This window comes from Kryptolebias marmoratus, linkage group LG20 (assembly GCF_001649575.2).
Source record: "Kryptolebias marmoratus isolate JLee-2015 linkage group LG20, ASM164957v2, whole genome shotgun sequence".
NCBI classification, from domain to species: Eukaryota; Metazoa; Chordata; class Actinopteri; order Cyprinodontiformes; family Rivulidae; genus Kryptolebias; species Kryptolebias marmoratus.
The window spans coordinates 18,097,849-18,117,644 of NC_051449.1; the positions used below are offsets into that span (position 1 = coordinate 18,097,849).

The following is a 19,796-nucleotide window of genomic DNA, read 5'->3' on the forward strand; positions in this document are numbered from 1 at the left end:
TGCATTTCTCCTTCCCACCCTCCTTTGCTTTTTAATGATTTGTTTTGTATTCGTTATTAATCACTGAGGAGACTATTGGCTGCGTCACGCAAACACAAATTACTAGGAAATGATGTGGGGATTAACGGCAGCAGTATTATGACAGCCAGTCTTAACTGAAGTTCAATATTCCCTTGATATATACACACCCCTCCCTTTTCTCTTTAAGTCTTCTCCTGCCTCTCACCCCCAGTTTTTTTTTCTTTTCTTGGGATGACATGTATGAGCTTATGGAAACCAGATGTGAGCTTTGCATTCGTAGGAGAAAAGCCAAGCACACTGTTGTGAGATTGAAGAACAAGAAGCTCTTTGATCTTCTTGCGTCTATCTTGTGATTTTGAACGCTCATACAGTGATTATATAAGCCTGTTTAGATGTTTACAGCAAAGTGGGAAGTTGGTTGTTTTTTTTTTTGCTCATATTGTTGATCCAAGTAAAAATGGCCTCAACCGGAAAAAAAGACTTTTCGCACCTGTATGCTCTACGCCTCCCCCAACACATTACTTCCTTTTGACAATTTCTAAGAGCCTGCTCCTGCTGCGCCGCACCCGACTCAAAGTGCAGACACTGTGATAAGCAACAAAAACAGGCGTGTAGCTTCCAGCAGATTCAGCAGAGGCGGACCAGCCTCCATTGCTAAGAAAGCAAAGATCACAAACCAAACAGCTGGTGTCAGAACCCCCTCCCCTTGATATTTGGGCTTCTGGGGAAGACAGAAATATGTTTAAATGATGAGATTTGTGCTTCTTTTTTTTTTTCCACACATACTTCTATGTGTTCCTAAATGGAAAAACGATATGCGGGTTATTCACCCCTCTCTCCTCCTCTGGTGGTGCTCAACAGGATCTGTGCAGCGACTCAGGAAAAACAGTGATCAGAAGGTGGAGCACCTCCTTTAAAGCTCCGCGCACTGCCAAAATCTCCTATTAAAACCAAGACCAGGAGGTAATATTTAAAATGTGTTAAAACTGTCCGGCTGATCTGTGGAAGATTAAGACTCTTGTCGCATCTCATTTTGCTCCAAAGGCCGAGTTTACTCAGTGTGGACTTCTCAGGGCAGTTAGCCAAGATGACGGAGTTAGGATTTTTCCAGTAATCTTTAATTCTGACGTAAAAAGAGCAACAAAGACCATCCAAATCTGCTTAAATGCTTGCTTATGAACTTGCAGCCAAAAAAAACCTATCAGTTTACCTAAATTAAGTTATAATGTGCATCAGCTTTCATATATATATTTTTTTTTCTCTGCTCTGTTTCGTATTTCACAGTCAATTCTTTAAAGCTGTTTATTGAGGGATTTCTTTAATTTGCGATGAAATTTATTGCAAAGAAATAAATGAAGAACTGCTGACGGAGCAAGGCAAGAGAAGTGACGTCTTTATAAATTTATTAGGTTAGGTTGTTCTAAATCCTATATGTGTCTTAGAAAAAGGTCATTTAAATGTCTTATATGAACAATTTGACTAATTACATCTGTAGTCCTTTATTTTGCCGCCCCACCCCAGTATAATTGTGACTCAAAAGGTGCTCAAATTTACAGTGAAATCCACAATAAGCAGCAGCAGACAAGTCATGACAGAAAGCACTGAGGTTTGCTGACTTTAAGGTTGGATTGCTTTTCCAAAACAGCTGCTGTTTCAGTCCCCGAGTGAGGCTGAGGGTTTGTTTAGGTAAATATTCACTCTTTTTTGCAGTACTCATTTAAAAGTGGTTTTCTGATTGTTCAGAAAAAAAAAATAGGCAAAGTCATAAAAATTGTATTACAAAATCGCGTGTATGCTAACCTAGATCAACAAAAACAGGAAAAAAAACTTTTTGTTAGTAAGCATGGATGTTGCACTTGAAAGATGAGGGATGAAAGTCAGCCGTGTGAAGACCGTACCTGTGTGTGAAGGAGAGGGAGGCAGGTGGGACAGTGAGGCTACAAGGAGCAGAGGTCACAAAGGTGCAGGACTTGCAGGTCTTTAAGGACTTGGGGTCGACTGTTCAGGAAAACAGGGAGTGTGGTAAAGAGGTGAAGAAGAGAGTCCAGGCAGGATGGAGTGGATGGATCAAAGTTTCAGGGGGGATTTGTGACAAAGGGGTGGCAGCGAAGGTCAAAGGAAAGGTTTACAGACAGTGGTGAGAGCAGCTGTGTTGTATGATTTGGAGACAGTGGGATGGACAAAAAGACAGGAGACAGAACTGGAAGTGGCAGAACTGAAGATGTTGAGGTTCTCCTTGGGAGGGACAAGGATGGACAGGATTAGGAATGAGGTCATCAGAGGTACAGCACAGGTTGAACAGCTGGGAGATAAAGTTAGAGGCCAGACTGAGATGGTTTGGACATGTGCAGAGGAGGGACAGTGGGTATATTGGTAGAAGGATGTTAGAGATGCAGCTGCCAGGAAAAAGACAAAGAGGAGATATCTGGAAGCAGTTAGAGAGGACATGGAGGTAGTTGGAGTGAGGACAGAGGACGCAGAAGACAGAGCTAGATGGAGGAGGAGGACTCGCTGTGGCGAACCCTGAAAAGGGAACAGCCCAAAGAAAAAGAAGAAGACTTAGTAACCATGTATGCATCCTAGATCTTGAGAATGGTAAGTTCAGCCAACTGATGGGTGGGCGCTGATTTGAAGAACTTTGCACAAATGAAGCAACAACGTAAACCAAAAACTGATTACCCATATGAAGCCCAGAGAAGGAAAATACCAGCAAGTTCTGTCTAATTAAATTAAGTAAGTGTTTTTTTGGGGGGGGTTTTGTCAAATGAGAAATATCCCACTCCTCTCTTTCAGCAAAGCATTTCAAGGGACTTCTAAACACCTAAAACATGTCCAGATGAGAGAGGATGGAGGGTACATCTGCTGATCTATTGCCAAACTGTTGTCATGTGTTGGTGTCGGGGCACAATAATTAATGTTTTTATTTCATTAACTGGCTGTGAAGCTCCCGGTTCTTCTGGCCAGACCTTATATGTGAGGAGATGAATCAGGAAAGGGAATCCAAAAAGTACGAATTGGGGAAAAATGGTCTAAATTTCCAGCGAAAGGTCAGCCCTGTACCACAGAAAGAAATTTCCCACAAGCTAAAAATAATTTGGTCACAAGCTAAAGTCAACCATTTCACATTAACGCTCTCCTGCTTCTCCTTTCAGTCTGTGCATGCGGTTTGAGAGTAAAAGACGGTGTTCAGTCAGTGGTGCTGCAGGATGTGTCAGAGGTTTAAACTTAAGCAAATTAAAAAAAAAAAAAAAGTACATCCTTTTCTATCTACGCACCAGTCCCCACCTTTCCATTATCTCACATCCTCGTTACTAGGCATAACGGTTCAACAATGACCCCCATCTTGTTCTTCACTTTATGTCATTTAGTTTCTGAGCTTGATGGCTATAACTAGGTACAATGAGCGAGAACAGGACTTCGCCTGTTGGGAGGAGGGGTTGGGATTTTTTTTGGGTCATCCGCCTGCAGACCATTTAAAGCAGGAAGTGGCACAGGAAGTATGAAACTCACGCAGACACAGATACAAGAGTTGGTAATGGTCTTTGAGGAGAATTTGACTTTTAGGATTAAATGAGATTAGTGGATGGGATGTGAAGAACATTGTATGGAATGGTGTATGCGTGACATTTCAAGAAAATAAGGTAAAAGACTGAAGTCATTTAAAGCAGGAAAAGGCACAGGAAGCATGAAACTCAGGGACATACAGACACAATTAAATTGGTAATCATCTATAAGAGAATTTGACTTAATTTATAGATTTTGTTGTGAAGTTAGAATTTTTCAATAACTGTATGGAAGGATGGACACTTCCTGTAGCCTTTGATAGAAAATAGAAAAAACACACTGAAGTAACTTTGACATTAGGAGCAGGAACTTTACAATCTTCAAAATAAAAGTTGGGTTCGTGTGTAAACCAATCAAGCTAATTTAATGATTTATTTGTCTTCAAATCCAATATCACCACAGCCGTGTCAAACTAGTCTACAAGTTTTATAAGATGCCGGCTTTGTAGTTAAGAGTTTAGATTGTAAAAATTGGCATTCCTGAAGCTCAAAGGAATTCATTTGTTGCAAAAGAAAACAAGAAACTATAAACAAAATCCTGAAATTTGAGCAGCTAAATATCAAATATAATGAATTTTTAGCTTTTAAATCTTTGTCTCCTCAGTTCCCAGTAGGATTGTAAAGCTGATGTGCCCTGCTCTAATTTTTTAAAGTAATTCTGACACCTAATTCAAATTCTATCTGCAACTTTCATATTACTTTCCAATGAATTCTGGTTTTACTGACACTTTATACAGCTGCTCAGCTTTTGGAAAACAAGGTTGTGTCTGGTTGAAATGTGAGAGTGAGTAGTGGAGATGGCTAAAAGAGGCCCGGACATTGTGGTGTGGTCTTTTGTTGAGCTTTGTTAAAAAAGAAAAAAAAAAGAAAAAGAAAAGTCATTTCCCGGACAGTGAAGAAAAGGTCTCCAGTTGCACACAAAGAGGAGGGAAGGGAACTGTGGGGAGGAATTATGCTGAAGCATTTCTTTTCTCCACTCTGCAGAGTCAGCTGGGAAAGACAGAAAACATCAAATACTGACCCAAGGCTAAATGTCTGACTGGTCTGAAAGCCACAGAGGTGAGAGAAGTAAGATAGAAAAAAAAGTGTGCACAACAAAAGTTTGTGCTAAAGTAAGAAGAGAAAATCTAGAAAACTAATGTACAAATCCTTTGTTCCCGTTCCATTTTGATAGTTTTTTTTTTGTTGTTGTTCTTGTTTTTTTAAAAAGAGTAATTAAACAAATCCAAACAACTTCCCATCCCCCACCATCTCATCACTACGTCCTGCTGCGTGTCTGGCTCACATGATGCAGTCAGATTTCCAGATGTTGCTCATGAAATTCTGCTCCATCTCTGGCCTCCAAATGGGACTTAACCCCCTCGCTCCTCCTTCCCCTCCTCCCCGAAAAAGCCTTGTGACTCCTCTCCTCAAAACACTGCAGCAAAGTCAAGACGAGCGTGTGCCCTAAATCTTTTTTTTTGGCACAATCCTTCATCGTTTTAATTGCATGAAGCCCATTTTCTGTAATCATGGCATATCATAGAGACGTTGACACCCCCNCCCCCCCACAATCATCTTTACAGCAACAGTAATGTCTATGTGGCCTGTTGTTCGGGGAGTGGGATCATTAGGAAGCAAAAGAACGCCTAAAATCTGCTGTTGCTGCTTTTATTGGCTTGTAAATTATAGTGTATGAATACACTGAGCATAATGCACAAATTAAAGCATTTATAGCTCCTCGAAACATGAACAAATGTGTGAGTTTTGTTGTAACTGTGAGGACATTTAGCACATTCACCCTCTGAGCTGATAAGAGAAAAACTCAACTTTTACACTGACAAATATAAAGTCTTAAAAAAAAAGAATATTGAATATTGTGTCCTCACTGAGTTCCTTTAGCCTGTGGTCCTCGTAAGTGTGGTAAAACAAGAACACATACACACACACGCAGTATAGTTTAGATATGTTTTCCTGCTGTGCAGCAACGGGTTTATACAATCGTCTTCATCTCTGTTTCTACTTAAGCTTTGGATCCAGTCTGCATTTTCCAACCCGGATTCGGGCCTGCCAGTTTCTGAGCCCCAGTAATGCAGTGGTGCGGTCGGGGAACAAGAAACCTGGAGGTCCAGGGAGGCTGGGGAAGACCAGATGGAAAAGTGGCCCGATCAATGCAAGCGCTAAAAGGTAAACAGCCTAAAGACGTGGAGTTTATATGCAAGTATTTAATGTGGCAGGGAAAAAAAGGAAAGGATTTTACTTAGTGAAACTGAAAGCCTTTTGAAATGTACTTTATTCTTATAAGAAAAAGGAAGTACACACATTCTTATTGAGAAAACCAGAATGTTGTCATTATTATCATCATCACTAATATTATTGTCGTTGTTGAGCTAATTTAATCCCCTGACTGGCAATGCAGCACCATAATTAAAAAATAAAAAAAATTTAAAATTCAAGTACAAAAGAAAGTAGAATGACAAAAAAAGAAGTCATTTTTCTTAGATCTTCAATTTATTTTCATTTGAAATTGATTCAAGGTATAAAAAAAGACAATCAAGTTTCAATACATAACCCCTTTTCCCCATTCACTGTCCCCACATATATAAAATTAAGGCCATTTTCAAAAGTGTGTGTCTCTGTCCAGCAGGACTTTTTAATGACAATATACATTAACATTCTTTACTCGGAGGACAACAACAATAATAGTAACAGTCATAATCCTAATGACAACAGCATTCATAAAAATAACCGTAGACGAAGCTAAAAAGGGTGAAAATACACAGTTGTTTTTATTGCTTTTCTCTGATAAGAGTGGATCTCATGCTTCACGCAAATGTCAGCAAACGCTTTGATTTCCTTTTATGGTCCAAACTGGCTCTAACATGTTGGTTTACTGGAAGATTAGGAAACGCACTAACTATGTCACTGTGGTTTTCAGGAGTATGTGTTTATGCGAGTTTGTTCAAGTTAATAAGGAGGAAGAACGGGGTGGTGGTGAGGGAGGGGGGAGCGGACGCTGTTGGTTCACGTAAGAGAGTTGTGGAAACGCTGATTTGATTTGGAAATTCACAAGAACAAAACTGCTGACCATGATAAACAACTAAAAATGAGACATTTGAAAAAGGCTAAAACAAACAGCAATGAGCTGGCGTCATTTACCACCGGAGAGGGGAGGGGACGGAGACAGAGGGCGAAGAAAATATGAAGGACTGAGTGGTTGAGAAATACAGCTGAATAAAACTGGCAGTGGTAAGAATATTTTTCAAAGAAAGTCTCACCCTTCTGCTTTTTTCTCTCCGGCTCGGCTATCTGCGTTTATCGCTTCCTCACATGTTTTTTTTTTCCTCCTTCTCTCCCTGTCTTTATCCTCCCACCCTTCCGCCCTCCTCTCCATCTACACCTTGTCCAGTAGCGATCTTTGGAAGTACAAGATTCGGCGTGGGGTACCGTACAGACGGAAGAACACCAAGGCCGCTAAAGTGGCAATCACGCACACTAACAGAAACAGCGGCACGACCACGGCGACCGATCCGCTTCCGTGATTCGTCTCGATAATGGTCACGTCCACGTCTTCTGTCTTTGTCTCCCTCTCCTTGTCCTCCTCTTCAACTGTAGTTCTGTCAGTATCATGGCGGTCCTTGTCCTTTTCTCGCTCCTTGTCCTTGTCGTGCCTATCCCCTCCTCTTCCTCCGTCTGTCTTGGGGTCTTCATTAGGGCAGCCCATCCAGTCACGCAGAGCTGATTTGGGGTAGCCGGGCTCCACTCGCATCCTCTGGTTGTTGAACTTCCAGTACTTGTTGGCTTTGTAGAAGTAGGTATACGCTGATGAATGAAAGAAAGAAATGTGAAGGAGAAATGCTACATCCAGTATCTCCAGACGTGAGAAAGCGACATGTTAGAGACCCATTCTTACCTTGATCTTTGCTCATAAAGGCTGCCTTGATGTTTTCAGGTACACCCTGCCAGGTGCTAATAGATTTGGGGTAACCATGATCAACTCTTCGTGACTCTTCAATGAAACTATAATACCTGAGCAATAGAAACGATAGACGAAAGGTTAGTCAACGCAATCAACAAATTATAGCAGTGACAAACATTCCTCATAAGTTTAAGCGTGTAAACTTGAAATTTAACTTGGATTTGTGGAAATTTCAGTTAGACTCGTGCAAAGCAGATAAAATTTCCTTACAAGACCTGGGCTCTGACTCATCATACGCTTTTGAACCTTGGCTGGTCACTGGCTGTGATTTGTCACACCAAACAATGTTTCATATCATGAGAAACATCCGTTTGCAGAGAATTGTGGGTACTTTGGTAACCAAAGGTTTTCTCAAATGACTTGAAACTTGACAAAGACTGTCCCTTAAAATCTAAACTATGTTGATAGGACTGATCTTTAATGACTTAAAAGAAAAGTAGTTATGCTTAAAATACTTAAAACTAGAGTTTATACTTGTAACACTGAGTTAAAAATGCCTCCTGCATCTTGTGTCTTACATCAAGTGAACACTTGTGACTCATGACACACAGACAGCAACATAGGTGGCTATTTACAATCATAGTGACTAACAACACACGTGTTTTTGTCGGGGTGATGCAAAAGGGAATTTTTCTTAAAATTGGTCATATACTAAAATAGTTTTCTTTTGAATGCACGCACAGCTGTTGAGCGATGACTTACTTGTCAGCTCGGAAGAAATATGTCTTTCCGTTGAGGGTGTAGTAGAGAGCAGCATCTATCCGATCTTTGGGAAGCCCACTGCCCATTTCTTTAAGACTCCTGGGGAAACCCGAGTCTAGAACAGATTCGCTAAAGACCCAGTACCTGTCCCCTGTGAGGAGGTAAGACGAACAGAGAGTGTGTGATGCTGGTTGTTCAATGTTGGAAGAGTTTTTCATCCACATGCTGAAACTAGACTGACCTTTAAAAAACACAAATTTGCCGTCTTCCCTTTCAAATGCGGCATTAATATGAGTGGGCAGTCCTCTCCAAAAGTGTCCAATCGGCATGGGGTATCCGTCCATCACGCGGTTGTTACGTACCCGCCAGAACCATTTATCCTGAAGAGAAGTTTCCAATCAACCAGCTGAACAAACTAAATTATATCAGATGCATAATGTTCTCCTGCGAGTTTACCTTGAACACAAACATTTCTCCTCTGAAGATGCCGATGGTGTCAAAATGACCGTCACAGATGTCGGGGCCGAAGTTTGGTCTGTCAGTGGGCCGGGGGTTGTAGTTGGGTGTTAGAGGTGGGAGTGGAAGGTCTGAACCAGACCCTAAATAGACAAGAGGAAATTATAATTCATTAGGCGACCCTAACCTAAACCGTGGTTTTCAATAAAACCTTCAGAAGATCGGACTCTTTTTGCGATGAAAAAAAATTTGCTTTAAAAGGTGACTCCAACGGACCGTAAATTTGCTGTATGCCTTTGCGGTCATCGTCAGGAAGCTGGAAGTTCTCCGTGTCCATCCACTGGTAGAAGGGAGCCATGATGGCTGAAGGGTCACTGGAGTGCTCAAGACCCAGAGCATGACCCAGTTCGTGCACCGCAACAAGGAAGATATCATTACCTGCAACAGAACAATCAACAGAAAACAGTTACTAAATCAAAGTAGCATTCCTGGATGGACTGCATATCACCCACTGCCTTTTATGTCAGAGTTTTTGACTAACATCATCTTATGATGAGAAGGGACAGAGCTACAGCCTTTTTGGTCAAACTTTGTAAATGTTTGACCAAAACGCAATATTACAGTTGCTCTCGGCTAGTACCGCATGAAATATTAGCTTAATATCTGTAAATCTGAGGGCTTCATTAAAACCCAACCAGTGATTTATGAGAATTTTTGTTAACACATACTGTAGAGTTGACTATAACAGTGCCAAAGGTTTAAGCAAAAGATGTGCAATGTTTCGCACTCGGAGTAAGTGTCAAGTTTGATTAGCTATGCCATCTTGAATCAGGTAGACTCCAAAAAATAATTGGTTCTAGAGGTAGTTTCATTAAAATCCGTGCAGTGGCTCATGAGATGATTTGCTAACAGACACATGCAATTACATGATTGCTCGCCTGTCAGTGCGGCAGTAAAAAGTGAAGTGTTTATGCCAATGAGACAAAAAAACGGGACTGGGGAATTTTAAAGTTACTCAAAAGCACATGAGTGAATCAAAAATAAAATTGGCCTAAAGTCATGACTAGAAATGCTGACACTGCACATGTCAGTGGTTGCTGCACTTCAAAAAACAAACAACATTCACGCAGGCGTTCACGGCCTCAGATTTCTGACACCAGTCTGAACCTGCCCCAGGTTTGGCCCAGACTCTAAACATGCAATAGCACCCAAAATTTAAGCAAAGAGTCTCTGAAGCGATGAAATGTCTCGTTTTCCGTAACGTCGGTGTCACAATAGAGTCTCACCGTGCAGGTCTCTGTTTCCGGTCGTCCACGGCTCAGCTGCGTCAAAGTGGGTGTCTCCACCGATGCCGTTGCCAGGAAAGTAGGCGTGCGCCAGGAAGCCCCCCTCGCCATCGAACGGGCTGCTATCGTCATGGTAACCCTCCGCGAAGAAGATCATGATGTCGGCGAACTCCTCCACCTTGTCTCGTATGTAGCTGAAGGGAATCTCCCGGAAACGGAGCGGGGTGACGCTCTGCCACACCTTGAAGGCCTTCCTGATGGCCTCGTAGGTCTCGTACTCGCCCACCTTGGGGGTGTAGTTCTGTATACTGAACAGCATGAGGGTTGTGTGTGTGAGGGAGGAAAAGACCAGACACACTGTTGTTTTCCTGTTTGTTTTTTTCCGTACAGTTTTTGCAGTCAAGCTACTTCTGCAAACATTTTGCAACATTTATTTTTTAGTCAGCTTTTTGTTATTTTTAGCGTCTATCTTCCCTTTTCTACTTTTAACTTTGAGTTGATCTTTTGTTACTTTGAGCTTTTCACCAGCCTTCTGATACCTTTGGCTACTGCTTAACTACTTTTAGTTATCGTTCTGTTGCTTTTAGCCTATAGTTTGCATTTTGCAACTTTTAGCTAGTGTTTAGCAAGTTTGGGCTTTTAGCTAGTGTTCTGCATTTTGTCACATTTGTTAGTCAGCTACAAAGATTAGATAAAGTAAACTACAGTCAAACATGCTGCTGTGTTTCCTTTGTGGACTTACGAGAAGGTGATGTCTTTCTTTTGCCACTTTAGGTTATGGACGGCGTAGCGCTTTTTCCTCAGGTTGCTCTTCAGCTCAGCTCCAAACTTATCTGGCACCCCACAGCGCGGTCTGCTCATGGCCCTGCAAGATGAAAGACACGCTCAGCTCTCAACAGTGTTCGAAAATGCACTTTTTATTGTGAAACTCTCAGAAAGTAATCGCTGGATGCACATCTACAACTGTTTAACTTTTGGAGTCAGCTCAATTCAAGATGGCCGCCACGGCTAATCACCCTAAGCAAACGCAAAATAGCTCTAACTCAGTGAAGTTTCTAGATATTAAGCAAAAAATTGGTGTTGGTGTAGTAGCTGAAAGTTATTGCCAACACAAACTCTGAATGCTAACAGATTGATCAAGTTTTTGGTTTAAAACTTTGGTGTTAACTGTTGGAATTAATCCTGCCTGTCTGTTAACAAAATATTTCATGAACCACTGAGTTGATTTTAATGAAACTCTCAGGAAGAAATCATTGGATGTACGTTGCCAACTGGTTATTTTTGCTTCAAGTGTAATAAAGCTGTTTTGTGGTTCTCACTGGACAGTGTTGTCGTCGAAGGTCCCGGTGATGGTGAGGCCGTAGAACCTCTGCATTGTGGCGATGGCTGAGGAGACGGAGTGAGGAGAGCGAAGGGCGTGGGTCCTCAGGTCCCCTGGAGGCAGGTAGCCATACTGTTGCAGCCATGACTGCAGAGCGAGCGAGCAAGAGAGAGAGAGAGAGAGAGAGAGAGAAAACTGGTGAGACATTAGAATAAAACAAAACCATGAAAAATCCTGTCTTAGTTCAAAGAAGAAGAAAAAATGTGCAACAGGTGAAAACACTTCACATTTCAGCTGATTTTTCTGTTGCTGACCCAGGTCCCAGGAACTGTTTGGTATAAACATTTACAAGGACTACAAGTTCAGGAAGTTGTTTTATGTGGCTGCAGCAAAAAGAAAAGAAAAAAAAAGAGAGAAACTAAGAGCCATAACACATTCCACACTGACAACCAAAACAAGCTCTTTAATAACTTCTCCCTGGGCTTTTGGTATCACGACGCCTGAAGCACTTACATCACATTCGAGCACCTGGCAAGTTTCCCACTTAATGATTAAACTCAAACGCTATGCAGCCACCGATAACAGTCGCTCCAGGTGAGTGCGTGAACCTTTACTGGGTGAAACTGAATTTTAGAAAAACAACTTTAAACAAAGACAAGGCAGCTTTCAAGGAAAAATAAAACCCAGTGAGACCGAAACTTGCGTAACCCCTCCTTTAGGAGTTAAAGATTAATTGTTGTTGTGTGAAACTGAAGTCTCTCATTTTGAACTTGGACAATACTTTTCATTTATGCTAACGTTTTCTGACCACACATTGTGCCGGGCCTGAGCTGAAGTTTGACCTGACTTTCCCCTGGAAACCCGTTCCAACCACGGTGCTGGTTTGACATCTGAACCAGTGCCCAGTGGCTTTGCTGCACACTTCTCCCACATAGTTTTTCTCCTACACTCATTGCCTTTTGAGCTAAAACCGAAAAAAAATTTAAAAAAATAACACGAGGCCGCTGCAAGCCCCAGTTAAACCTGAAACCGCTTCGATGTTTTAGACTTTTTGAACTTCTCGTGCTCCCTTTTAAGGTTTGGGCATGCTGAATACCTGCTTGATTCAACACAAATCTATTTGTTTTGGGACCTTTAGATTCAGGTGTTTGCAGAAAAAAAAGGTTAACAGAGGAAGAAGAGAAGACAGGGAGTGTTCCTCGCTGTTTTTTTGGGTTTTTTTTTTTCTCTTTAGACCTTGGGCAACCTCAACCAATGTCTCCAGTCGAGCTGCAGCGTCAGTCAGTAATTTCACTGGGAATTTCTTCTGAGCTGCATCCAAACCTCAAAGTGAAGCTCTTCCCCCCTCGTTCATGTCTCTGTCTTTGCCTCATCCCTCCACCCCCTCCTCTTCCTCATCCCTCGCTTATGGAAAACCCATAGACTTCAATAATCATGAACAACCACACCCTGACCGCCTCAATTATTGCTTTATAGCATATCTGCTTTTAATACTTATTAAATATAGTTAACGGGAAACATTTCTTATGGCTTGTTTTAGTGTTTTGGGCTGAAAATGTGCTGACATAGTGCTGTCGTTTGTGTGTTTAAGTCTACACGAGTTAGAGTTGTATCAAAGATGCTCATCTAGAGCAGTTGAATAGAGACCCTTGAAGGGCTAATCTCACCTCCTCTGTCTGTCCGAGCGAGACACGGGGGTCTTAGTGTTTAGACCCTGAATGAGCCCTTTCTGGTTCTGATCCACCCATGGAGCTGCAGTGGACGCATAAAGACTCACTGTTGCAGCACAGCTACACGAGCGGGGAAACAGAGTGGCATAAGAAGGGTGAGATGAGGTTTTTCTTGGGGCTATAATACAATTAATAGTCACAGTGAGTCTTTCTGTGTGTACTCATAAATGTTCTTGAACTTCATCATAACGGACACCAAGGAGACCCAGTTGGTCCAAAGTTAGAACCCTTTTCCTCTCTTTCACAACTTCTACAAAATCCTTGTTTGACCCTCAGATCAGACAAAAACAACTCTGTTGAATCACACTGAACACATTAAAAAAAAATAGACATTAAGTCAGTCACGGGTCTTTCAGTTCAGGTGACTTAACAAAGATTTATTCAGTGACACACTCTTCTATTTCTGACCAACCTAATGGGTTGGGTAACTGAAGCAGCAGAAAGAAGAGGAAGTGGTTACTATTTGCAGTGCCATGAGAAATGACATTATAGATGCCTTTGAGTTTGTGTTCCAGGCCCTTTTTGGGTGTAAAAAAAAGTCAACCGTGTCATACACACTCCTTCATGTAAGACCAGTTGTTTCAGATAACTAAGTTAGTTATTTCCACCATAATTTTTGTTATCATTCAGACTCTTCATTAGAGCCTGACTTTTCTCTTGGCTCACTATTTTTTCCCTCCCTTCCTTTGCACTGTAAAACACGCTACAGTGAGACCATCACACCACACTAAAGACGTCTGAGTCAGCGGCACATCGAGCCTCACACCAAACCTCCGAGCACAGCTCATCGTCAAACCTCGTCGGGCATCTCCGAGCCGGACGCCGGGAGCTCACACTTTAGGATGAAGCCAGTCAGGGACACTCAGAGATGCATTTTCGAGGTAGCCAGATCCAGACTAGAGTCTGATTCTGGCAGTAGGCAGTAAAAGCGAATGCTACACATTAATTAAAGGTAGTATTTGGAGACACAAAAATTGCAAGAAAAAAAAAACAGATTTAGACTTGGACTCACATGCATCATGTTTGCACAAAACTACCAGCAAGGTTTAGGCCGGAATTTGCCAGGAGTTTGCATATATATTGGCAGAAAACACAGCTGTAGAATTATAGAAACTAAGCCGAGAAGGTTTCCAGATGAGTTTGAGACACCTGCAACACAAGAGCGAGGGCCTGTGACTGCAAGGAAATTGAGACCTCTTGCAAACGTTTTTGGGGCATTTTGGAAAAGCCATTGTGAGTGATGTTCGCAATTTGTCACTGCAAACGGACATACAAGATTTATAATTCCTATTGGTAGTCTAGTTTTATCCTTTTCTCTGTGCTGCACCATAAACCCTGGCAGAGCCAATTCGAGGACCTCAGTAAACCATTCAGTCAGCTGTAGTGACGTATTTGGCTCACGAATTTCTCTTCCTATTGCTGTTATTCATTTGGACCTCCATTTTGGGTATTTTTTATTAAAACAATGGAATGGCAGGTTTGGTTTGGTTTGGTTTAGTTTGGTTGTCCCTCTGACATTTTGAACAGTCTACTGCAGAGCATGATACAACTATTTTGCTGATTTTAGGCAAAAATTTCCACTTTTGACAGGAATCACACAACATGAGAAGAAAGTAACAAAGGAGGCTTGCCATACATCATGATAAATAAACATACACTCGTTCCAATGGAATCAATCACTGCCTTCACAAATGGTTCATAAATACAAATGGTCCAATAGCAATGTTCAACAGCATGAAAGACTCTGAGCAAAGAGACTTTAAGGATGCCAAATCCAGGATTTTGAAGTAGAGCGCGGTCACATGCAGTGACGTGACTTTATTAGGAGACGAGTGTGAATCAAACAGTGATTGCTGTGGTCGTCACTAGGCAGAGCTCTCGTTTGGCAAAGGATGAGAAAAGAAAAAGAAAGGATAGCGAGTCAGTTGTTCCGTTCGGTGGCGGCCAATGGAAAGAAGCTTTAGGAGTCCAGCTGAGGCATGCTGGGTATACAGCACACACACAAAGCTGCTCATTACACGTCCTCTCACTTTATACAGAGAGCTGCAGCATTATGTCAAATGACATGAAATTATACCTCCCACTTCACTCACAACTGTCTATTACTTCATGGGCCTGACTGTTTGTGTCAGGTTTGCGTGGGTGCGTTTTTGTGCGGTGCGAACATTTACTCGATGCATCGCTGTGGGTTTCTTTTTTTTTTTCTTAACCTCTCCCACCCCTCCAGAAAGAACCCCCTCAGCAAACATGTATAAACTTCTCTTAAGCGTGTTCAAACCCAGCTGCTATAAATTTAAAGAAAGTCACCTTTAGCCAACATCAACAAGATCCGGTGACACAAGAGTGGAAAAACACATCTCAGCCCCGGTCATGTTAGAAAATAAAAAAACCTGTCTTTAATATAAAGGAGATGAGGTAATTACTTTACGTGGTACCTTATTTCCTGTAACTCTTCTACTTTTTCCTGAAGGACGTTGGCACCTCCCTTGATTATAACAATGCCTTTGATTCGAAAACAACACTCTTCCTTCCTTTATTTCCTTAAATGACAAATATGACTTGTCCAAGATTGAGTTAGTCAGTGTAAAAGAGACCATTTTAACCCTCTGAATTGTCTTAAACTGTCTTTACAAGACAAGCGGATGCAGCTTATTCACACGGGATGGATGCATAGCCGCTGAGTTTTCCATCCTGTGCTATTCAACAATAAAACTGCTTCATTTTTTTGAATATTTCCCATAATGCACCATTACTGTACTACAATGCCCCCCTTTCTGGTCTGTAACAGCCTCCTCGCTGTCCTCTCTGTCTCGCTTTCATCATCATACCCATCTATCATCCTTTGTTGTGAATGATCTCAGCATGTAGCTATTTATGTGTGTGTGTGTATGGGGGGGTGAGTGGTAAATGCAGGTGGGTGCTGACACATCAGGGTCTTTTATGCCGTAGCTCTGACCACTTCCCGCCTGCACCACAAGCCACAGGATATGTGGTCTTTGTTGTCACACAACACAAATCTGCAGATGTGTATCTCACGGACCAAGACACTGATCAGGCCAAAAGTTAATTAAAACACAAACAAGGCTGGGTACGGACACGAAGGGCTTGTGGGCTTGTGTGTGTGTGGATCTGTGGTCAAACAAGGCTAACCAATAGTGAATAAAACTCATGTTTCTTAGTAAAATAATGCTAAGAATAATTCTGAAACAATATTTTTTGCAATGATTTCAACTTTTTAGTTGGCCTTTACTTAAACCGTGTTATTCTGGTGTCAAAAAAAATCTTTATCAATAAAAAAAATGTCCAGCAGTTGGCCTGAGATCTTTTTAAAATGGAGTTCTGTGGAAAGGCTATGAAGAATAAAATACTCTAAGCAAACTGATGAGCTAATGGCTAGTCAGAGCAGAGCCAAGACCAAGAGGACTGCTGCTGCCTTAAGAGAACTTCAGTATCTAAAATCATTCATGCTACTGCTTTTCTTTTTTATTAACCTTACATCGTGTCACAGTTATTTACACAAGATTTTATGGTTATTTGCAATGGCAAATAGCAGCAGCAGCAGCTAGCTGTAGCTCTGGTATAGCCGCCTTCCAGTGGGAATTTCCAAAATATTCAAATGAAATAGCCTGACTGTGGGATACAAAACTGACAACAAAGTAAAAGTTTATAAATTCATGTTTGCATGAACCGCTATGAAAGTTTTTGAGACTGGAGTTGTTGGGGTTTTTTTTTTCAGCAAGCCAGTGTGGACTCGGCTCTGCACGGACTAGCCATTAGCTCATCAGTTCTGTCTGTTTCACCAAACTGAGGTGGTTCAATCTATTTCAACCCTTACTAGCTTATGGCTTCAACATTAGTCTGTTTTCACAAGAGTTATGAAAGAAAAGAGAGCAACAAAACCTTAATACGTTCAACTCCAGTTTATGTTATCAAAGTTAAAAAGTTGAATCTTGACTGATGGCTGCATAAACTCGCAGTTTAAACCTCATTTCACACACGTTCTAAAGTCTTCAATGTAATGAAGGTCAACAGAGTAACGTCACTCTTTTTGTTGTTTTCCACCAGCAGCTGCAGATTTGTCTCCTTGAGGAGAGTTATTGTTTGATGAAGCAAAGTTCTGATTTGTCAGACCCCTGGCACACGCTCACTCTGACACAAGCTTACTGTGTCAACTGAAGGCAGCTGTGGCAGGGTATCCTAACCAAGCCACTTCCTTGAAATTAACACTAAACTTCCTAACGGAGACATGGGACTGGGAGGATATGTGATACGGCAGGAAATATAAAAACAGCCCAATCCAGAACAGACAAACGGGATCAGAGCGATTCAGAACAAAATCCCAACTAAATCCATAATTTGTGACAGAACTTCATATGTTTTAGAAGAAACTGGATGTCTTTGTGTTTTTGTCACAGCTGAGATGCTTTAGAAGATGAACCCCCCCACTGCTCAGACTTAATTTAGGACAGATGTCAGCAGCATCTCACCCATCCCCTTTGAGCAGAGCTGCATACCCCCAACTCTCAGCCCCCTCCATCTGTTAAAAATGATCCCAATCTTTGCCCCAACCCATAAGACAATGAATCTTTTTCTTTTTTTTTTTTCCTTATTTCTCTGCTGGTTCTCGGCTTTTTGCCTTCTCAGCATTTTTCTCAGTGTTTTTCCTGAGCGCTATCATCATTATGGGCTGTTTCCTCTTAAAAAACAACCAAATAAATAAATAAATAAAATAACCAAAAAAAAAAAAAAAACGGGTCACAGCCTCTCCCATCTCCCTGCAGAAAATAATATTATTCTCATCAGAACAACAACACTAACAAAAGACATACAACCAGAAGTTTTATATATATATATAAACGTATGTATATATATACGTTTTTTGTTTTACTGCTAAATAAAGTGCCAAAGTCCAACCAAATTACATTCATCCCCTTTATTTTCTTGATTTTCTGTTTATTTGCTCGAGTCCGGATTGATCTGGTCAGCTTTTCTCGGTTTATTATTCCTCCTCTGGGTTTGTTTTCCAGGGCTCCACTGGTGTGATGTGGCTGTGACAGTCTGAGCTGACTGCAGTGTTTCAGAAGCCTGTGTTTGTGTTTTTGTTTTGTTTGTTTTTGGTTCCTCACCTCTGGGTTGATTTGGCGCTGCGCCGCTCCGTGCGCCCTCAGCTCCCACACCACGGCCAGCAGCAGCAGCCGCGCCACCGCTTTCAGCACCGCTGCCATCGCTTCACACTGGGGGAAGGAGGAGGGGGATGCAAAAAGTAGAAATAAAAGTGGTTCTCACACAGGTAGATGTCTCTGTAACAGTCTGCGCCGCGTCTTTTGTCAAAACATTGTCTGCGAGGGAGCGAAAAAAGTAAAAAAAAAAAAAAAAAAAAAAAAAAAAAAGGACGCTGGGATTGCGCGCGCCTCTTGTAACTTCAAACTCGCCCTTTTTTAAACCAGAAATGGATCCAGCTTGTGCATTCTTCTCTAGGCTTTCCGGAAAATAAGGTTCTTTAAAGTCACCGGAGCCCGAGAGGGAGACGTCGAGCTGCGTGTTTTCTGTCCAAATTCAGCGCTTCGCTCCAGATGTTCCAGCCGACTTTGTCTTATGTTTGTTTGTTTGTTTCTTTCTCTTTTTTTTTTTTTTTGTTTTTTTCAGGAACAAGCAGCTCTAACTTGCGTCCTCAGGTCGGCTTGTGTCGATCCCCTCCTCTCTCCCTCCTGCAGACGTGGTGCTGTGATACTACACCCCCGGAGATCTGGAGATGGAAAGTATTGGCCTGTAAACCGCCACCCCTCCTCCAATCCGCCCGCCTCTCTCTTGGAAAGCTGGACTCAACTTGGTGACCTACATCGGCTCTGGCTCGGTTCGGTCCCACCATTAGGCAGCCAGTCGATGCTTCACTCCTCCTTAAAAACGCTCGGAGCTGAAAGAATCTGCTGGATGATTGGAAACATGACAGTGAAAAAAAAGTTTCCACAAGAAGGATTTCATTTTAAAATTTCTGTGGCTTCCATAATATCCTAATCTGTTCAACCAACACATATTTATTTGTCACAAACTAGGTAATCAAACATACAAAAAGCTTATCCTGAACTATGTGAAGTGGTGCCGATTAAAGGAAATTTACTCCAGTGGTATCCCAGATGTATTGATATGCCATCCTGAAACGTGGGTACGCACTCAATGTAAACAAAGCCATTTCCTCTGTATACTTGACTCGACAAATCTAAACACGTCAAAATTGTTGGACTTCTCTATTCCAAATGGTCTTTCCATGGACGCCGCCATCGTTGACCTATTTTCAGTCGCTTTTCCTAAACAAACAAGCGCACACAGTAGTTGGCAGCCATTCACACGTTTTGCTAATTTTTAAATTTAATGATGCATTAATATTGTGCAGATTTGGGGTTCTTACTTTATAATATATTTTTTCGACCAGTCTTGATGACTTTGTGATAAGTACCTGGAGGGCAAATGGGGGGAAATAACTATTTTGTTTTTTCTAGTTGTCGTTTTTTTTTTTAAAGTCATCATCAATTTATTTGTTACTTATTGTGTTTTTATTGTTCTGGGCCTTAGACTTTGACTGAATCTCAAACATTCTAGTTTGTTCCCAAAAGGGGAAAACTGCTCCCTCTAATGCAGACACTGTTCATGACTTCCCCTGTATCAGCTTTATGATCGCCTGCCGCCGGAAGGCCAAGACAGACCATGATGTTTTCGTCCATGTTCATGTGTGCACATGCATGTGTTTGTCTGTTACCAAAA

The 19,796-nt window shown here is 41.7% G+C and overlaps 1 protein-coding gene across 1 annotated transcript; it reads right to left on the reverse strand.

Moving 5' to 3' along the window:
• Window positions 1–6,052: 6,052 nt before the first annotated feature.
• Window positions 6,053–18,855, reverse strand: mmp14b (matrix metallopeptidase 14b (membrane-inserted)). The gene is made up of 10 exons (XM_017420920.3): window positions 18,164–18,855; window positions 11,306–11,454; window positions 10,729–10,851; window positions 9,987–10,294; window positions 8,977–9,138; window positions 8,701–8,843; window positions 8,486–8,624; window positions 8,245–8,395; window positions 7,477–7,592; window positions 6,053–7,385 (listed from the first exon to the last, which is right to left on the reverse strand). The coding sequence occupies exons 1-10, from the start codon at window positions 18,260–18,262 to the stop codon at window positions 6,958–6,960; spliced, it is 1,818 nt and encodes a 605-aa protein (XP_017276409.1). The 5' UTR covers window positions 18,263–18,855; the 3' UTR covers window positions 6,053–6,957.
• Window positions 18,856–19,796: the final 941 nt, after the last annotated feature.

Excerpts from the sequence above, each read along its gene's own strand:
- mmp14b (XM_017420920.3), bottom strand. The coding sequence starts at position 18,262 with ATGGCAGCGGTGCTGAAAGCGGTGGCGCGGCTGCTGCTGCTGGCCGTG. Across the intron at positions 8,396-8,485 it reads CAAATTTGTGTTTTTTAAAG|GGGACAGGTACTGGGTCTTT; the intron begins GTCAGTCTAGTT and ends ACCTCCTCACAG. Across the intron at positions 7,386-7,476 it reads CTTTATGAGCAAAGATCAAG|CGTATACCTACTTCTACAAA; the intron begins GTAAGAATGGGT and ends TTCATTCATCAG.